We start from the raw sequence: 21,185 nt of genomic DNA, 5'->3' as shown, positions 1-21,185 counted from the left end.
ATTAATGAATAAAAGACAATCTTAAAGAATTAGGTTTAATTAAATTTTAGAAGGGCATAACAGTTTTATATTATCACATAATATACAAAGCATCTTACTGGTAATGGATCTATGTTTACACTTTTACATTTTCATTAGAATATTTGTACAATATTTTTAGAAAAAAAAAAACAATATAGAATAAATTACAATGTGGCAACATTTGAATCAACATTATGTATATATATTTTCTTGTACTGTTACAAAAAAATGTGCATATAAAAGAGATCTAATGGTTATTCTCTTTTGGTAGAATTTAAATCAATATATAATGCCACTAAACAAACCTCGCTTTTAGGGGGTTTTAGAGCAAAAGAAAGGGATGATACTCAAATAAGCATTAGAATTATTAATGTATAGCATACATATATAATCTAAGTCAGATAGGCTATGGTCTTTCAACAGTCGATATATGACCCCTACCAATTTATAAATATCCTTGTTATTAGGGTTTCAGAAAAAAAAAAAAATCAGACAGTTATGTGAAGACACGACAAGTCGATTTTTAGGACATGTACTATATATCAAAATTGGTGTGAAAATATAACAGGAACTTTGATGAATATTATGGTATTTATAAGGCAATAATTGTAACGATATTTTCTGTTTTTTTCAACTATATCTATTTGGAGCATTGTCTCACTACGACACGGAAAATTTCCACACACGTTAGTAAAGTAATAAAGCGTACTATCGTAATTTTGAACAGAAGGCGCGTGTATATAGGTCCAGTGTCGTGCCGTCTGTATATATACTATTGTAACGACATACACTTTCCATTTTATGACTATGAAATATAATAGTGTAGATATTGCTTTATATGTGATTCGCGAAAATGTTCTAAATGACATGTCAAGATTATAATATAACTACTAGTAATAACTATATTTTCTTCCGAGTGGCAGTGTTAAGTAACGTTTTGTATAAATAATTACTTTTAAAATAAATTGATTAATTTTGATGCATCTAAATGAAGAAAAAATGTCAATACAAAAACATTGAAATAACTTCGAATTAGGAACGGTTAATACGATATTGACACTACATTGAATTTTGATAGCTAATTTTATTGCCTGTTTTATACATTTTCAATCATAATATACTTATCATTTACTGAAATCAAAATAATAATTTAACATAACCTACCTGCCTAGTATTAAAATGTCATAAATATAATGAATTTCTTAGCACACTACTGCATAATATAGTGTTTATAATCTGTTAAAATATTGGTGTTATACAAGATATTTTTTTAACATCTATAAAAAATTATGAAAAATATTTAAAAAAAAAGCAGCCCTTCGGACCCTTCTACTCATTTACAAATTGGATTGAACACTGCAATTTAGTATATCAAATAATAAATATTTAAAATTCTATATCTTGTATAATATTTAATTTAACATACACTAAATAACATTATCTTAAACATAATATCTTACAGAAAGACAAAAATTACACCATTTCAAAGTACAGATACAGAACAGAGAAAATACAAAAAGTATTTTTTTATTTAAATTACATCAAAACAATTATTGCATTGTAAAATATGATAGATACATTTTATGAAATTCAATTCCAACCAAACCAAAACAATACCTTAATTTTCTTCACAATTTTTTTAATACTAAATCACACGACATGTAGGTATATGCTTAAAAATTTCTTTAAAATTTGCACACATGCACGACCCGTGTCACTTTTACCGCCAAAACACAACAGATAATAAATCTAACTGACATTGCGTCTCGACAGATAATGTAACTTCGGTTTATATAAATCTGAGGTCTCATACCTCTGCACTACGTTCCTTGGCGTTTTCACTTTACCGTTTGGAGTTTTTGGTGCGGTTTGCGAGTTTTGTTCGTAATTTTCTACAGACTTGTCACTTGACGGACTATTGGGTAATTCTGAAATGATAGGAAAATACCAAATTATTTCATAACGTCAAATAAATCCACGAAATAAAGGTGTAAATAAAACTATTCCTATTCCTATTATTTAAATATTTTAACATTCGTTCTTCAAAAATGGCATATATACGCTTCCATTAAAATAAATACATACTGCAATATCACGCTAAATTACGATTAGATATCAAAAGTAAGATGGCATGATTCGCATATGGTGAGTGAAAGAAACCAAATTTGAGAGAGCTGAGGTCAACTTTGGTTAGTTCAACAACACAACTCGTGCCTTTTCCGGATCCAGATATTATGCAATGTACACCTGTTTGTTATAACTAGGAACATAATAATTTTTTATACATTTTCGAATAAAAGTTACATAAACACAATACCTGGTCTTCTGGGCCGAGGCAAGCCAACTCTCTTCGCCCTCCCCAAATACTTTGATCGAGTATTCGATCTACTATTGTGTTCTGTTTCTTCGTTATCTAAAATATACAATTATAATCAATAAATAATAGATTAAAATCTTAATTAAATCAAATTTGGTTGCATAACCTACCTTCTGTAGTAGATGTGATAAGATCTGATGTGCTCATTTTCCTTATTTTATTCGGTGTTAAGACCCTCCTATTATTATTCTCCGTTGTTTCAACATCTTCCAATTTCCTCTTCAAATTGCAGTCCATTGCACTGTCAATGTTAGATTCAGTGATGTAATCGATTTTTGGCATTTTTGTTAATGAATCGTCGACGATATCTCCCAGTATAATCTCCATTATTTCTTTTCTAGATGTTGTATGGACCATTTGTTCTAATTTTGTGTCATAGTCACTCAATTCGAAAGAACAATCAGATTTTCCTGGACTGAAAACTTGTGATTTCATGCTGTCTGTATCATTTGATCGTTCAAATTCTATATCGAGAGGTAGTGACACTTCATCAGAAATATTAACATTTTTCACTATTGATTTCGTTTTGGGTAACTTCAAATGTCCATTTCTCTGGTAATTTATTATTTCAAACTCACCGAACGTTTTCGAAGCCTCTCGAATGACGTTCTCTTCATATGTATCACAGTTTATTAAATATATTTTATTATTTGTTGCAGCTTTCTGCAAGTATGATTTAAGAAATGTACTGAATGTGGATTTTTCTATTTCAGATTCATATTTCTCGTGCTCTGCAAAGTAAAATAGATTGGTATTTGTGTCATCCTCTTCTTTAGATTTAACATTTTTAACTGTACTCCCACTTTGTTTTTCCGTTCGAGATAATTTATAATTAATTTCTGATATTTTAAGGTTTCCTGTATTTCCTTTAATTTTCTTGCCGGATACGTCCAGAACTGCAAATTGCTGGTTATTTTCTTGAATGTTTACACAGTCACAATAAGTATTATCAGCTGTTGCTTCAATTTTAAAATCTTTATTTTCTGTTTCCAAAGCATGCTCATTATCGGCATCGCATTTTACAGACTCATTTATTCTTTTAGCATTATCTTCATTACAGACTAGTTCATTTGAATTATTAACATCATTACTTTGATTTCCTTCATTTAACTCATCATATAATTCCGCATTTGTGTATGTAGGTTGTTCTTGTTTGTCAATTGATGCTTCCATTGCATTTTCATTGCTTTTTATAATATACTGCGTTCTTGTAGCATTTGAATCGCATGCAAACTCCAATTCAGGTCCGGGTATACTTGAGTAAACCTGGCTTAAACTCGGCCTCACATTTGCTTGAAATTCTAACAGCAACGCCGCTTCTTGATTCATTCGTCTTTGCTCATCTTCTAGAAACTTTCGCATCTTCATTATTTTCTTAGCCTCTTCGAAATTTGCGGCGATTTTTGGTTTTTTCAAAGTTATATCAGGAACGAAAGGTAAACGTGGCGGTGACGAAACTGGAGTTTCTAAATGAGTTTCAACTCTGATGATAGGTTTATTTTGCAATGTGCTCGCTTTAGTTCCCGCATCATGTACGACATTCTCTTTATCACTAGGGCTCGTCGATCCGCTGCCTGATGTATTTTCAGACTTTGATGTGCTTTCTTTGGAATCTTTTTTGCTTTCCGACGATTTTGAACTTGACGGACGATGCGACCCTTTGGATGAAGAGCTGCCATCATTAGAATCTCTATCAGTTGACCGCCTGTTTGGATTTCCCCTTCCCGATAGACTATAATGATCATCTGCGTCCTTTTTAGTCTTTTTTTCTTTGTCTTTATCACTCGATTTATTCTTAGTGCTACTACTACTACCTTTTCTTTCTTTGTCTGAACGATGCGAACTGGATTTTGAATCTTTGGATTTCTCTTTAGAAACCTCTTTAGAGGAAGATTTATCTGAACTCTTGTCTTTTTCTTTGTGGCTGGATGACGAAGACTTCTTGTCATCAGAATGTTTACTTGAATGTGACCTGTGACTAGAACTGGAGCTTCTGTGCGATTTGGAATCCTTATGACTGGATTTGTGAGAACTTCTATGCCTTGAAGAATCTTTACTATCTTTCTTGTCACTTCTATCTCTGGACCTTTCTTTATCAGTTGATTTATTTTTACTACTATCATCTTTACTGGACGACTTCTTATCGTGTCGACTGCTGTCTCTACTACTTGTCGGTTTAGATTCGGATTTTTTATCTTTACTGCTAGAATGTTTATGCGAATCTCTAGAACGATGAGAACTTTTATGACTACTTTTCTTTTCTTCAGGTTTCTTTGATTTCTTGGCATCTTCAGAGTTTTGATCGGGTTCAACTTTCGTCTCATTATTAATTTTACTATTTGCGTCACTTTCGTAATCAATTTGTAAGTTATTGCTGTTGGAACTATCCTCGCAGGCGGGTGAATTAAAATTATTGATATTTACTTGATTAAATTGATAGGATAATTCTGCTTCCTTTTTATCTGTTTTAATAGTATCCAAACTATTTTCTGTCGATTTGGCTTCAATTGCAAATCTGAACGAACTTGGTTCTTTTATTTCTTCCTCTTTCGTTTCTACGAAATCGTTTTCAAAGCCTTGTTGAGCATCACAAGAATTTTCATTGTTGTAATTTCTTATTGGTGTCAACGGCGACATATTTCTGCGTAAAGATGAATCAGAACTGGAATCGTCATCATCTTCAGTATTTATTGGTTTGAAGAAATTCTCATTTTCTTCTTTAAGAATTTCATCCGGCAAGGGTATGTCAGTGGCTACATCAGGATCTTTGGGCAATTCTATTTTTTCCAATTCTACTTTAGGCGGACTATTTTCTGGTGGGGGAATATCTTCTGGTCTAATCTCTTCAGCTGGAAGTGGTATGCTTTCTTTATCGTCACTACCATCAGACTCATGCAATACAACATCATTAGCACCAGCTGTCTCTGTTTCTTCAGATTTTTCTTTCTCATTATTTTCAGCTGATATATTATTCTCTTCTTTAAGTTTGTCTTTATCAGTTTGATCATCAACTTCCATCTTTGTGGCTTCCATAGACTCATCAATATCCATTGTCTCATTTTTGTCATCATTGCTTTTAACTGATCCGGGACTCACTGCTTCTAGGTCATTTGGCAGCAAATCAATGTTTCCATTAGAAGTCTCTGCAACTGTTGTTTTTTTTCTTGTAATGCCTAAATAGTTGTACACAAGGTCTTCTACTTTGGGCACAAATACAGTTGCTACTTTTGGATTAACCACTTGATCAACAATCCTTTCTACGCCTTGCTCCAAGTAATTGCCACTGTAACAAAATAATTAAATTTCAAGTAAAATAATAATATAAAGTTACTATAACAGTAATTGCTAACAACATATCCCTTGGTAATAAAGCAAGACAATCTTTTGATCTGATTATTATGTTCTTTTGATATTGCTTTGTTTCTTTTTTCCAGTTAAATAATGTACATATTATCAAATTGAATTAAGCTGAATAAAATGGACTTAAAAAAACCTGTTTCACATGCAACACAACATTATTTTCATTAACAAATTTAAATAACATTGACATATAACGCTATATAAACTTCAAAGAAAAAGAATGCCATTTTCCAAATTGTTATACTCATTATGTTTTATTTTCTCAAGTGTTAAGAGATTTTATACACACTCTAATATATGTTTCCTCAGTTTTTCTCTCAGTTGATTTTTATTTAAATCAGGTTGCCAGCACTGTCTCGCAAGAAACGTTGACACAGAGTTTTCTACTCGCTGCCTAAGATTCTGATAAGCTGGCCGGGTATCAACATCCGCAATGCAGTCTTTACGAAACTGGAAACAAAAATATAAAGATAAAATACACATTTTTGGTATATGTATATATAAATATACATTAAAAAAAAATGTGGTATACAACTAAAAATATTGGTGTGTAGGACGTAAAGGCAAAAACCTAAACATTTGTATTAAATCATTTCAATGGGATAGTTATGAAACAAAATAATTATAATGTATTGGCTTTATTGACTTTGGTCCCCACCTATTAATGTATTGAGTTTAAAAATTAAAGTGATTCAAGCATCATAAAAAGTTGTTTGCATGGCATTTAAAATTATAACTTTTATATTATACTAGCTGTGCCCTGTTTCACACACTATCTAATATGGAAATAATCTAATACTGCTTTCAAACAAACAAACCCTTTAGCTTTATATAGCGTTTAGTAATATTCTAATAATAAATTAATAACTAAGATTAAAAAAGGGTCACCTTCCATAGATGTTAAAAAATAATATTAACTACTTATTACTAATAATAATAACAAAAAAGTAAACATTGTGATTTGAAGGGGGTCATTTCTGGAATCTACTGAATCAATTTAAAAAATTTGTTCACTTTTTGAAATTCTCTGTAATACCAGTACTTAGTACATACTACAGGCTATATATGTACAGGCATTGCTGTGACACTTAAAGCATTCAGATTCAATATATAAATAATAAAATAAAATAGGGTAGTTTAAATTATCTTGCATATTTACTTTGATATTGTCTCCCTTAGATACAAATATAATATAATGTTCAATCCATGATGACTCTATCCATATATCTATCTCTATATCAAGAAATGAAGGATGTTATAAGTTACACAACTTGCAAGTAATACTTTTATAAAATCTAATATAGGCAAGGTCATGGATTTTACCCATTTTTTAATTATTTGCCCTAATACGGAAGAATGAGTAGGGATAATTTATGAAATATTTAAATATTTTTACATTGATGTGTTAAAACGGCAACTATAGAGTTTGTTGCTGGCTGTAAACTGCTTTTGTTATGGCAATTTAAAAAAGCATCAAAGCAAGTATTAGTTGAACGTAATATAAATGCTTTAGTTTGAGTTACATGCTGTGTACAAGTTTCATCATTGAAAAAAGACACTTAAACACAAAAAATATTTTATACTATACCTACTGTACTTATTAAATATATATTATTCTTAAAAATTTTATATACTCATTTGATTATAAGTTTTTATTAGGTACCAAGCAAAGAATCATCGTTAGTGAAGCTATATTGAAAAATTCTGACGACATCTTTAATAAAAAACATTGTCATTTACATTTATTAATAATAATATATTATGCTTGTTCAGATTTTCTCTATTCCTAATTTTAGTACTAATTTGGGACACTAAATATTGGTTATGTGTAGACAATTTTACCGAAGTATACAACTTTTCAGGCAAGACAAACTTTTGCTTGAAGTGTTAATTATACAGAAACTAGTAGAAGAAATAAGAAATAATGAATGTATATTATTTTAAAAACCTCAAGATACAAACTAAATGATTCTTTGATAACTATTGAAGATTTAATTCTAATTTGAGATACACTTTTACATTAAAATTGAAAATTTAGAATTGATATAGGTACTTAGTATTCAATCAATTTTTTCAACAATATTGTGATATATAACCCAGATATTTTTAGATTTTTTTTTTCATTAAAAGCCCCAGCTTTAATTCTGACCATTTTATAGTATTAAGAAAACGACGCAGTTTTTTTGTAATAGTGGCTATTAGTTATCTCAATAATATAAGAGCATATAAAAACAAAATGTCTCAGGTTCCATGGACTTTGGTAGGGGATTTTAGAATATTCGATTAAAAACATAAGCAGATACAAATATTTTTTTAAAAGTTATATTACTAAGTAAGAATTTTTAAAGACACAAACCTGATCGAAAATTCCTTTTGATTTTAATTCGTAAACTAATTGATCAACCAAACGAGGATCACCAGGCATGTATTGCAAATGAGCCATTTTTTTATTGCTGCACAAAATAAAATTAATATGCAGCTGATAAATAAGATTTCATTACAGTGTAAACAATTTCACTCATGTATTAGGAAAAGTTAAGAATAGCGTATATTATTTATTAAAAAATCTACAACTTTGAGTTCTGAGTTTCTGACTTCTCCAATCGTCTCAGTCGCAAAAATGTTACCATGTGAATGCAAACTTCATACTTGACATATTATTAGGTAGGTACCTAAATATTGTCTAAGTAATACGTGTTTACGTTAATGAAATTTGTGTAGAATTCAAGCTTGAAAAATGCGAATTTAATTAATTTTTTGAAAATGAATTGCATTTTTTAGTTTGTATAAAATAAAATGCATGATATAAGTAATTTAAAAACCATTACTCACTAATACCTTTAAAACCAAAAAGTAGTTTAATAGGTACCAGTTTAAAACAAAAGTATATTTCGTTTAGCTTATTGCGTTTATTTATTAATAGCAATTTCAATTTACCCCACAATTAATGGCAATTGACAATTGCTAAACAAATTTAGGCGTTAGTTGTCAAACAAAACTTTAAAATTTCAAAAAAGATTTCGTTAATTAACTTATTTGTAATATCATATCATTTAAAATGGATATAAATACAAGTTCTGTTCGTAATTTCGAGCATGTACACAATCAATTAGTTCAAAGAGATCTACACGAACAACTAGCAAGCGGTAAGTTTGAAATTTGAATTGTTTTAAAAATAAGTTGATTTTGACAGTTGCTATGTTTACTTCAATATAACCCTATTTTATTTAAAGCTTGAGTGTTTTTAAATTTTATTAATTAAATATATAAAACATGAATAAGTTAACCTCGTATAGTATTAGAGAAATACACAAAGCCTATCGAGAGAAGTTGCTGAATCCAACAAGTTTTGTTGACTTATGTTTAGAAAGGGCTACAAAAGCGAGTGAATTAAATGCATTTATCACGTTATCGGATGATGTAGCGAAGAAACAAAGTATTGAAAGTGAGAAACGATTAAACTCTAAGAGCAAGGCAAAGTTAATGGAAGGTATAACAGTTGGCGTTAAAGATAACTTTTGCACAAAAGACATACCAACAACTTGCGCCTCAAATATGCTGAAGAACTTTGTGCCGACCTACAACGCGACTGTTTATACGAAATTATTAAATGCCGGAGCATGTCTCGTTGGGAAGACGAATTTGGATGAATTTGCGATGGGTTCAGGCACTGTCGACTCTATTTATGGACCGACACGTAATCCATGGTGTTATGATTATGATTGGCGGATACCTGGAGGTAGTTCCGGTGGAAGTGCTGTTGCTGTAAGCAGTGGAGCCTGTGTCATAGCTATTGGTTCAGATACGGGTGGATCAACACGCAATCCAGCAGCTTTATGTGGAATAGTTGGTTTAAAACCTACATATGGACTAGTTTCGAGATGTGGTCTAATACCACTCGTAAATTCAATGGATGTACCTGGTATTCTAGCTAGAAGAGTTGATGATGTCGCTATCACACTTAACTGTATAGCTGGACCTGACGATTTAGATTCAACAACTATCAAACACAAATTTAAACCAATAACAATGAGAAATGACATTGACCTGTCTAAAGTAAGAATTGGAATTCCGAAAGAATATCATTGCAATGGAATGAGTCAAGAAGTTATAGATACATGGCAGTATGTGACTGATCTGCTTTATGATGAAAAGTGTCAGATACAATCAGTATCTCTGCCGCACACTTCTGTCTCAATAACCGTGTATTCAATTTTAAATCAATGCGAAGTGGCCAGTAACATGTCTAGATATGATGGCCTTGAATTTGGTTTAAGAACAGACTCAGATTACTCTACCGAAGAGCTGTATGCTTCCACAAGATCAGAAGGTTTTAATAATGTGGTTCGATCAAGAATATTTGCTGGTAATTATTTCTTATTGAAACAGAATTACGAGAAATACTTTCTTAAGGCTTTGAAGCTGAGACGTTTGATAGCAAATGACTTCAAAACAGTTTTCGGTGAGAATGGAGTTGATTTATTGCTAACACCAACTACCCTCTCTGATGCACCATTATATAAGGACTTTGTTGCTAAGAATAACAGAGATCAGTGTGCATTTCAAGATTACTGCACTCAACCAGCTAACATGGCAGGGATACCAGCTGTTTCCATTCCCATAAGACTATCAGAGAAAAATTTGCCGCTCTCTCTACAATTAATGGGACCAGCCCTGTCTGAAGAGTTATTACTTAATGTAGCTAAGAAGATAGAAAGTTTAGTTAATTTCCCAACACTGGATATGGAATAATATTAACTATGAATCATTAAAAGCTATTTTTACATGTATCTTAAGGTACTTGTAAGATTTATATAGCAGTAGCATATAAACTAACACAAGTTTGGTTATAGATACCTGTAATACATTATGTACAGCTGAATACTAAAAAAAAGATTATTGCTTTTTAAATACTTTTTAATAAACTTTAAAAATTGTAAATATTTATTAAATTACATTACCAACAATAAACTACTTTTTGGGTGTGTTCTATTAATGATATTTTGTTATTTTTTTTTATTTGATTAAATAGTAATAAATATTTAAAAAAATACAAGGGTTTTCTTGTTTCATCTATGTGTGTTACATACTTTTGTATTATTGCTTCTGGTCTCTCTTTTAACCTATGATTAAATAAATTTCCTCGTCAATTTTACCACTGTCTGTTCTGTGTACCTGTTTATCACAGTATTATATTTGAATTAAGAAGAATATATCTGTATTATCTTATTATAATTAGATTCGTAAATAAGTCAACTGAAAAAAGGCTCATGTGAATTAAAGGAAAAAGTACTATTCCTAAAATAATAATAAAATATAGCTATCACATCGCACATTTTTAAAACCGGCAATGGAAACTAATTTTAACTCGTTTTTTACAGCTACCCTCACTTCAGAGGTCTTATCAAAACTCAACGTCGTACCAGATAAACTACCACAAAGAGCACAGCAAATGCTTCAGCAGTGTGCTATCAAACAAGCAGAATTCAACCAGAGTCTAGACCCCATTTCCATATCACTCCAGACCTCGAAAGAACTATCCGAAAGATTGGAAGATGAATACGAGATTCTAAAATTGAAGCAAATGAATGCGACACTGCAAGCGAAAATCGATCGTAACCACAAATTTATAGAGGACTTAAGGGACGAATTGGAGTGCTCGAGGAAGTCGTTGTCCCAGCAGAATCCGAACCCAGAAAATATCCACGACCATATACGGCAGTTGAAACAGAAATTAGTATCGTATGAAGAGAGCTGTGAAAAGGCAAAGGTATACTGATAAATTCGAGACGAATATTTCTAGACATAGATAGATATAGTAAAAACAAACACTTTTTCGAATCACAAATTAATTGACGTTATAACCAAACGAAGTAAACAATATTATTATGTATAGTATTTTTATGTTTGTGATTTTACGCTATACGCCGCTTTTAAAGACTTTTTAACGGATTTGTTTATTACAATACCCAACCCGAGGTTTCGGGGGTGTTACGCCGAATTTAACGCGTGCGAAGTCACAGGCGAAAGATAGTAAATCCTATTAATATTATAAATGCGAAAGTTTGTAAGTATGGATCTTTGTTACTCTTTCACGTAAAAACTACTGAACCAATTGCAATGAAATTTGGTACGTAGACAGCTGGATAACTGGAAAAACATATAGGCAACTTTTTATTCCGGTATTCCTACGGGATACGGACTTACGCGGGTGAAACCGCGGGGCACAGCTAGTATATAAATATAAAAGGTTGTCTCTTTACTTTTCATTCAGGCAAAATATGCAAGTCTAGCTGTACCAGACGCGATCTTGCCCAAAGCGCTGATGTCACTGGTCACCACGTTGGCGACGCTAAAAGAAGAAGCCACGCTGTTGAAGCAGCGAGCTGATGATGTCGTGCTGATGAACAAAACTAGGGATACATTGAGGATGATCAGATAGGGATATCATTCATCAGGCATGGAACAATTATAGGACCACGATACATTAAGATTGTGCTATTAAAGTTTAAAAATTAATCAACCATTTTTTTACAATATTACAGCTTTAATATATTAAGAAACTGTTTTTTATTTTAACTATAACGATTTATGTAAATATAACTTCATTTAGACATAATTAATCCGGATAGCTACACCTCGCATCTTTAAAACGAAAAAAAAAATAAAAAAGAATATGTTTCGTTTCCCTCCAGATACAATTAACTTTTCTTCCCAATCCTGTATTCTCCAGAATGTCTTCATTCCCAAAGCCAGATACACTTATATACTGGTACCTATAGCCATCTATAAAAAAAAACAACTGAAAGCTGTTTCCGGCCCGTACCCACTATTGAAAGTTAAAAAAAATTGTTAAAGCATAGTATAAAGTATGCATTTACAAAGTCGCAGTTGCATCGGCCCTATTTATATACCATTTTATAGATTCTGGGTCCGTATTTTTTCCTATAATCACAAGTTATCATCTACTGTTATATAAAGCATGACAGATGGGTGATTGGCCTCTCATTCCTATAACGGTAGTCTACATCCAAGTTGATGTCAAACACATTTGAATAGTCTGAACTTCTATTATTTACGATTTTATCACTGTATGAGCTAAAAAACCGGTATTAAGAATAACGCGTAACGTTTCAATGGTTCAGATTGGTGGTAGTTCCTAGCTACGTGTTTAAAAAAAATCGTTTATTTAACATTAGTTGTGCCTCGGCTTCGTCTATGGTACATACTCGTATATGACTGTATCAGTAAGATGATACTTTATAATGGTGCAAGTTTTGTATGAAAACATTATCAACATGTCGGTCGAGTAGCTTTTGTGTGTTAACATTACTAATATACATATACGAAAACTAAAATGTTTTATCTATATAATGCTATTTAAGATTAGAGAATCTTTTTATATGCAGCATAATATATAACAATTTTCTTTCATGCATTATTTCGCCGAACCGTTGTGTGTTGGGACGTGGGACGTACCTGACCCAAGGGAGTAATCAGATTTTTCGAAACCCACCTCATGAAATCCTACTATTATATAAACGCTAAAGTTTGTAAGTATGGATGGATGTATGGTTGGTTATTACTCTTTCACACCAAAAAAACTAATCGTATTTGTATAAAATTTTGTACAGAGATAGATTATAGTCTTAATTAGCACAAAAGCTATTTTTTACCCGTGTTGTATTTATATAAAACTAAACATTAAATTTTTTCACCTACTTTTATTCATTCAAACTTAAGAGTCTATTTTTTTTTTTGTTAGTTGTGATACGGATAAAGTTTTTAGGCGTCAAGTGTTTTATTAATCTTTGTTTTAAATATTTCCATTACGAGACGTAAATAGGTATTAGAATGGCCGCCTGAAGTCGGTGTAAAAAGTAATTAAAAAGTGAACCCCAAATGTCCTTTGTCAAACACTAACTTTTTGCCTCATACAGAAATACAAGTTTTCTCTTCATAATATTAGTGTAGAAGTGTAGATTAATATGAACTAGGTATGATCTACTGTAGTTTTTAAAGTATATATTCTTCATAGTACATGCTTATGGCCACGGGTTTTCAGTATTTGCTGTAAAGGAGATAAAAATGTATTATCCATATTCGTAATAAAATCAAATCGATGTCATAATTAATGAATCTACGGACCATATGCGACCTATCCTATAGATTACCTATACACTATAAAATTAAATATACACCTATCATGATGACCGTCCACAACAAATTTAGTGTATGGTCGGACGTTGGTGGCAGCGGACGGTTCACGTAAGTAACCACGACATTTTATTAACATTACGATTATTAAAAAATATTACACAATTTATATAAATGAAATTACATAAACTTGCGCTTATATCAACTGCTTGTGTATCGATAAAGTAAGTTGTTATTTAACATTTCACTTTCTCCTGATTACGTTGTCGATTTTTCTATATTGTATCGCGTTCATGGCGAATTAAAAACCGGTGATTTATTGAATTTTAAATATAATAATAGTTTTAATAATAATCGAATTGGTCACAAGCGGTGTGGGCGTTTTATGCGTGGTTTGCAATTTTTTACACGATTTACTTTTGATCTCATAATTAAATGGTACAAAAACTTGATCGCATTTATTCTATACATTTGAAGACAACTTTCTTAACCACGCCAATTATGAGTATATAGTGCTACCGTCATAAGTGAAAATAAAACTTTAATAATTTATTGGAAACTGTTTTTGCCCGTTTTAAAAAAAGGAGGCGGTTGTTAATTTTCTTTTGTTTATCTTCAACTTTGTAAGCTTTTTTCATAATTTTATTTTGAATCATCCGTGTGGTTCTCTTTAAAAATTCTATTTCAGACAACTGGCAAGCGGTTTAATTTTTTTGTTACAAATAATTATTTTTAATATTTATTAATTAAGATATTATTTACGGTATTGAAGTTATTATTTCCAAAGCTATCGGATGTTACAAAACCTAGTACACCTGTATATTTACTTGGAAAGTATCAAGGCTTGTAGTCTAACCATTTACTGTGAAAGTCGCAACTTTGTATATAGAAGTTTAAAATATATTCATGTCTTATTCTGATGTATAAGCTATATCATAGTAAACTTTGATTAAAATCCATTCAGTTGTTTTTATGTGAAAAAGTAACAAACATCCATCCATTCACACTTACAAACTTTGGCTTTTATAATATTAGTAAGATATGTATTTTAAAATAGGTAGCTAATGATTCGGCAGGTATACCTATATTAACTAGTTGCTTGAAACCTGCCTCAGACCTAATGAAAAGCTTTATGATGTAAAAAGGAAATTAATATTTAGGGTTTGACTTTTGAGAATACCATAAAAATACATAAGGACTGGGGACATCTTTTAAAGGAAGCGTATTTACTTATGGATTTGAATCGGTATAACCAAACGTTTCATTGATTAATACTTACTCGAATCTTTTTAAAAAATTGGTGTATAATAAAATAACCAAATAAGTAAATAAAAATAACGTGATTGTATCAAGCTTACAATATTAATTAAAATAGGTTCTTAATTTTCGACTGCCCTTGTCTTACCTATTGAATCTCACAACTATTGTTTCTTATGTCGATGTTTTCTACCCGCATTTACTTTTTATTAAAAAAAAAATGACGTAAATATCATGCTACTATTTCTCAGAATAATAGTATAGTAATCTGAGATATAGTAGCATGGATAATATAATAATAGAAACCTTTTCTCTTTTTACATAATATTCATTGCGTACTAGGTACCTACATGATTGATTAAAATATAATATCATGTCTATACAATAATTAATTAGCATGCCATAAACAATTTAATAGTTCTCAATTTTTTTTATTATGTAAACAGTAGTCAACGCTGTAGTCATAGGCGTAGCCAGGTTTGATGGGTTTGGGAGGGTTTGTGGGGTTCAAACCCCCACAAAATTAATGCTTATTGAATTTTTATTTAAGTTGATATAATCAATATTTACAAATCATACATTGAGAACAAACGTTCACACTTCGTTATTGTCCAATGGATATATTTTTATTTATACCGCTGACGCGTAATGAGTCACACAGTAAGCCTCAAATATTCAGGGTCAGGCTTCGTACACGATTATCCTGCCACAAACGATCACCACAGCACGACCTTCGACCTTTAGTTTTGAATAATTCATATGACAATTTCTATTGTGGCCATATAATCGCCGGAATGGCTTTAGGCTGGAGTGGCTACGATCAAACTCCTAGGTTAAAAAATGTCTTAGGACAAAGATGGTGAACTAATGGCACGCGTGTCATTCATGGCACGCATATACAATATTTTGGGCACGTCACTGGTCACACAGTTCCTTATGTACTATGAGAATATGTGAAATTGGTGTTATGGTTGTATGAAATTTCCATAGTCAAAACTAGAGGACGCTTCTTTCTTTTTATATGCTAGTTATAATTGTTATCTTCTCAATTACCACAAAGCACAAAACTGTTTGATGGCACATCTATGATCTTATTAAACATTTCTTTAGAACACGTGCCATACGTTGGCACTAAAAGGATAAAAATTATATGATTAAGTAATTAATGAAAATAATGAAAAAAATATAAAAATGAGAAGTGTATGATTTTCGTGTAACTGTCTTTAAACTTTGTTCAAATCCTCTCCGAAACCGCTTGCCTTGCTTGCTAAATTTGTGTGAACTCTTGTAAGTTGTGTATAATCTTATATATAAAATTCTCGTGTCACAATGTTCGTCTCTATACTCCTCCGAAACGGTTTGACCGATTCCTCTGAAATTTGGTAAGCATATTGGGTAGGTCTGAGAATCGGCTAACATCTATTTTTCATACCACTAAACGATAAGAGTAAGGCAGAACAGCGTTTGCCGGGTGCAGCTAGTTATATATATATATATTCGGTAGGTCGACTACAACGTTAGTAACAGCGTTGTGCGGGACAGCTAGTAGTCTAGCCCTTATTAAATGTCAAAAATTAGCAGACATTTTGAGCGACAAAACTAGAACTATAATGAATATTTTTCGTTAAAAGAAGTGAGGCAATTTAAATATACCATCAAACAGAAAAGCATATTGAAACAAGTAAAACAATAAGTTTTTTGCACTTACCTCAAAATAGTGTATGAAACACAGTAGCATTTGCATCCCACTAATGCTACTATTTCATGACAATCTTCTATGGGGGTGCGGTACCTTCCCCCGTTCGAGCTGGTCCAAGCGTGCTCGACTTCCACATTCAAATATCGTATATAAACGGAGCTAGATATTATGACAAAATATTATAGCCTGACATAAAAATATAGCATGCAAACCTCGTTTTCAACCGACTTCAAAAAATTAGGAGGTCATCAAATCAGCTGCATTTTTTTGTGTGTTATTTTTAAAGTTATTAAATTTGGTCTAGTTCTGTTAATGAAGACGGTAAAGTTTTTATTATTATTGAATGTATTATGAAATTTGATAACGTCACGTTAAAAATATAGTCAAATATCATAGTTTACAATCCAGTTTCATTTACCATGCTTAATTATAATCACAGTATAGTTAGTAACGCGAGTATAATGGCCGACCGTAGCAGAAAGCGTAAAATATTTTATCGAAACTTATTCCTTACATTTTTCTCAAAGTTAAGTCTAAAGTAATAAATAATGAACGACACCTCATTATCATAACGGCAGTTATTATATATTAGCGGTGCAATGAACCTTGAACTACTCAACTTTCGTCCGAAAACCAGCTGAGAACTTGACATCAGGTAAAATTTTGAAAGATTAAAAAAGAGAAAGATACGAATATGTACTGTAAATTTGGGCTTCCCTTTTATGTCACAAAATATGTTTATTTTATATCAGAAAATTACTTTATTTTATACATAGTAGGTATTATGTATTACTATTTGAGTAGGTGTAGGTGCAATGATTATTGATTTTTCTTGGAGTAGGTAGTGGGTTTAAATCTGTTACTGTATAAAGAAATAAAACGTTTTCGACAACTATATTTTAAAAATGTACAAATTTTCTAAAATAACCACATAATATAAAACACGCGTCTATGCGAGAATTTTATATGTGTAAAAATAGAACGTATCTCTATTCATATTCTGTGTAAAACAGTTTAAAAATAAATCATTATGCGTCGCGTCGTTACCGCGAAAGCTAATTTTCTTATTTAGTGCAAGGACAGTCGAAGCCCTAGCAATCGCAATAGTAACTATGCAGCGATGTTTTTCATATTTAAATAATTGCACAGACTTACTAACTGATGTTCGATGTCAACTTATTTTACAGACTTAAAAGGTTAAGAACTAGAGGGTTTCTATATACAAATTCTCTTACATTTTCCTCCAATATGAATTTATTAATCTTTCAACATTATGTTCACTTGAGAAATTTGCTACGGTTAGGCAAGATACGCAGGTTCGAATCCTGCCTCGTGATCAAATTTTTTCTATTCTTTCAAAATTTCTCATTTATAAAGCATTTCAATGCTATAAAACTAAAAATTAAATTATGTTCACTTTTCAACCGACTTACAAAAAGGCGGTTCTCAAAGTGATTGTATTTTTTGGTTTTGTTACCTCAGAACTTTCGACTAGATAAACCAATTTTGATGATTCTTCTTTTATGTGAAATCTGGTGCCTCCCTGTGATTCTATTTGGTGTAGTTATAATTTTAAGGCGGTTTAGTATTTCTTGAAAAAAAAAAAAATTAACATAAAATGTCACTTTGAGTTAAAAACTGGTACTCGCAGCAATAATAATATGTACATAATAGTTATATTACAAAAAAAATTGTAAACCCATATTATATTTTAGTTTGATCTTCACCATACTATAACATACTTGCTTACATACGTTATTAGAAAATAATAACGTTTTTATTTGCAAAAACATTTGGACTTTTCGCTCAACAACTAATTGTTATTTTATTAGATAACTATCATTTGCCCGCGTTAATTAGGAGTATATTAATAGATATTATCATACATATAAACCTTCCTCTTGAATCTCCTATCTAGTAAAAAATCCCATAAAAATCCGTTGCATAGTTTGAAGACTTAAGCATACATAGGGACATAGGGACAGAGAAAAAAGCGCCTTCGTTTTATACTATGTAGTGAAGCAGATCTCTCGCAACTGCCAAATGCTCAGTTATATAAACGTTATATTTATTACCATGGATCCTACGATCAACCGATAAAAACTAAAAGCTTGTCTCTGAAACTCATCGGAAACTGAAATCGAAAGTCACCTCTGAAGTATATTTCAAAGGTGACAAACAACCGACTAGATTGATGCAAAACACAAAAACATTGTGCAAGTGAAAGGCGAAATATAATGTAATAGTTTGTAACACCAGGATAGTTCCGTATACGTAAGTTCGGATGCTCTTTATGCCACTAACAGTCGGTAAAGATGGAAATTATCCATTGTTACTAACTAACGTAACTCGGAAACGTAGGTACTTCTATCGAAAATTTGATTTGAAAGTAAATATATTTATTAGTTTTTGTATGTGGTAGTCGAGCACGCTTCTGCGCTAATTGGGCCAGCTCGCACCGGGGAAGTACCACACCCCCACAGAAGACCGCCGTGAAATAGTATTCAGCTGTTTCGTTCGGTGAGTGGGGGATCCGGAGGCCCATATCCTTTTCCTTTCCCTTCGCAGTCCTTTCCTTTATTCCTCTCGCCAATCCTTCCTTAATCCCTTATCAATTTGAAGTCGGTAATCCGTTTGAAGAGGCGTCCGTAATCGCCTTACGCCTCTCCAAATGTTCATGGGTGGTGGTAGCGCTTACCATCAGGCGACCTACTAGCTCCATTGCCGACGATGACATAAAAAAAATAGGATAAGACACGTAACAAAAGAAAGATTCTTGTCTTCAATCGTAAATCAGTGCTTAGTCCTGAATCAGCTTTGCGTGTTGCAAATAAAAGAGCCGTTGAATTACTAGGTTTTTCCTTAACTCTTTTAATATAAGTGATAGTTGTTTTTAACTAAGTATCAATTAATAATTAGACTCGAGGAAAATGAAACAAAGCGATTAATTACTGTAGGTCATAAAACCTTTCCGGTCTTTGTTTAAGATTAGCGAGAGAAATTGTTAATTTATAAAAATGATGCAGGGAAAATGTTCATATTAAATTTATTTTAGTATATTTTTTTTCCAATAAATCCTACTTCCTATGCTATCCTACTAATCCTACTAATATTATAAATGCGAAAAGTTTGTAAGGATGTGTGTGTGTTTGTTGCTCTTTCACGCAAAATCTACTAAACCGATTGCAATGAAATTTGGTACAGACAGCTGGACAACTGGAATAACATATAGGCAACTTCTTATCCCGATTTCCTATGGGATACGGACTTACGCGGGTGAAACCGCGGGGCGCAGCTAGTATTATCATAAAGATATGTTAAACGTAACGTAACGTAAGATACGTTATACTGTGTAAACTTATCAAGGATCGGTGAAGATACAATAATTTTATGTGTTTATCTTTATATTTTGATAAGGATCGTCAGTATTAATTTTCTTACGTATACTCTGTATATGAGCAAGATAATTTTATTTTGGTTTTTGTAAACTTTCCATATTTATCCTTCCTACTTATATAAACTCAAAAGTTTGTAAGGATGTGTGTGTGTGTTTGTTGCTCTTTCACTTAAAAACTACTAAACCGATTGCAATGAAATTTGGTACGTAGACAGCTGAACAACTGGAATAACATATAGGTAACTTTTTATCCCTATATTCCTACGGGATACGGACTTACGCGGGTGAAACCGCGGGGCGCAGCTAGTTCCTTATAAAATCGAAGCCAAGGCGCTTAACATGTGTTTATAATCCATATTTCCTATTAATAGTTTAATTTTATGTAACGAGAAGGTTGTCCTTAATGAACTAGACAATTACAAGTAAAGTGCATAATTTATGTAAAACTTAAATAAGCCATAAAATGCAAGGACGACACATGCGGGTATGAAATGAATTTATTTTGCATAAATATTTAGATAATCGCTTGTTTCAATGTTCATTGGGATTCATCTTATTCATATTTATTGACATAATATTTTCATTCAAGGTTAGGTGTTACTTTTTATTAATTTTTTATTTTTGGTATCATTAGGTTTATACAAAATTATACTAAAAGTTAGTTTACTTATAGTGTTAAATATTTATTCATATATCTAAGTTGATTTATTGCTTAATCGTCAAATTATTCATCAGTTAAATACCACTGGTTGGAAGACACATGATTGCATAATGAGATACCTCTGATGCTAGGTCCTGTCCTATGACCTATTAGGACCTATAATCGATAAGGTTGTAAAGCATTATAGACCGGGAGATGGTGACACAAATTACTAGGTCATTTGTACCAGTATGGCGGTTCTTCAGTGGTCTAATTA

At 31.7% G+C, this 21,185-nt stretch overlaps 4 protein-coding genes across 5 annotated transcripts in view; 3 read left to right on the top strand and 1 right to left on the bottom strand.

Moving 5' to 3' along the window:
• Positions 1 to 21: 21 nt before the first annotated feature.
• On the bottom strand, positions 22 to 8,380 carry LOC119837781 (biorientation of chromosomes in cell division protein 1-like 1). Its single transcript, XM_038363534.1, has 5 exons — positions 8,115 to 8,380; positions 6,048 to 6,208; positions 2,509 to 5,681; positions 2,339 to 2,434; positions 22 to 1,949 (listed from the first exon to the last, which is right to left on the bottom strand). Exons 1-5 carry the CDS (start codon positions 8,199 to 8,201, stop codon positions 1,771 to 1,773), a joined length of 3,696 nt encoding a protein of 1,231 aa, XP_038219462.1. The 5' UTR covers positions 8,202 to 8,380; the 3' UTR covers positions 22 to 1,770.
• Positions 8,381 to 8,727: 347 nt separating this feature from the next.
• Positions 8,728 to 12,305, top strand: LOC119837741. The gene is made up of 3 exons (XM_038363470.1): positions 8,728 to 8,904; positions 11,140 to 11,528; positions 12,033 to 12,305. The coding sequence occupies exons 1-3, from the start codon at positions 8,817 to 8,819 to the stop codon at positions 12,198 to 12,200; spliced, it is 645 nt and encodes a 214-aa protein (XP_038219398.1). The 5' UTR covers positions 8,728 to 8,816; the 3' UTR covers positions 12,201 to 12,305.
• Positions 8,985 to 10,746, top strand: LOC119837740 (glutamyl-tRNA(Gln) amidotransferase subunit A, mitochondrial). The gene has a single exon (XM_038363469.1). It carries the CDS (start codon positions 9,032 to 9,034, stop codon positions 10,508 to 10,510), a length of 1,479 nt encoding a protein of 492 aa, XP_038219397.1. The 5' UTR covers positions 8,985 to 9,031; the 3' UTR covers positions 10,511 to 10,746.
• A 1,666-nt stretch (positions 12,306 to 13,971) lies between the features above and the next one.
• The window catches only part of LOC119837739 (aminopeptidase N-like), a 23,009-nt gene continuing 15,795 nt past the window's right edge, over positions 13,972 to 21,185 (top strand). The window contains exon 1 of one of the 2 annotated variants that reach the window (XM_038363467.1): positions 13,972 to 14,026. The gene's annotated coding sequence lies outside the window, so the exon portion shown is untranslated. Of the gene's footprint in view, positions 14,027 to 19,307; positions 19,392 to 21,185 lie in introns of those variants that run through there. The other variant, XM_038363468.1, reaches the window with a different exon arrangement.

Source organism: Zerene cesonia, chromosome 29, assembly GCF_012273895.1.
Source record: "Zerene cesonia ecotype Mississippi chromosome 29, Zerene_cesonia_1.1, whole genome shotgun sequence".
Taxonomy (NCBI): Eukaryota; Metazoa; Arthropoda; class Insecta; order Lepidoptera; family Pieridae; genus Zerene; species Zerene cesonia.
This window is presented reverse-complemented; position numbering and strand designations above follow the sequence as displayed.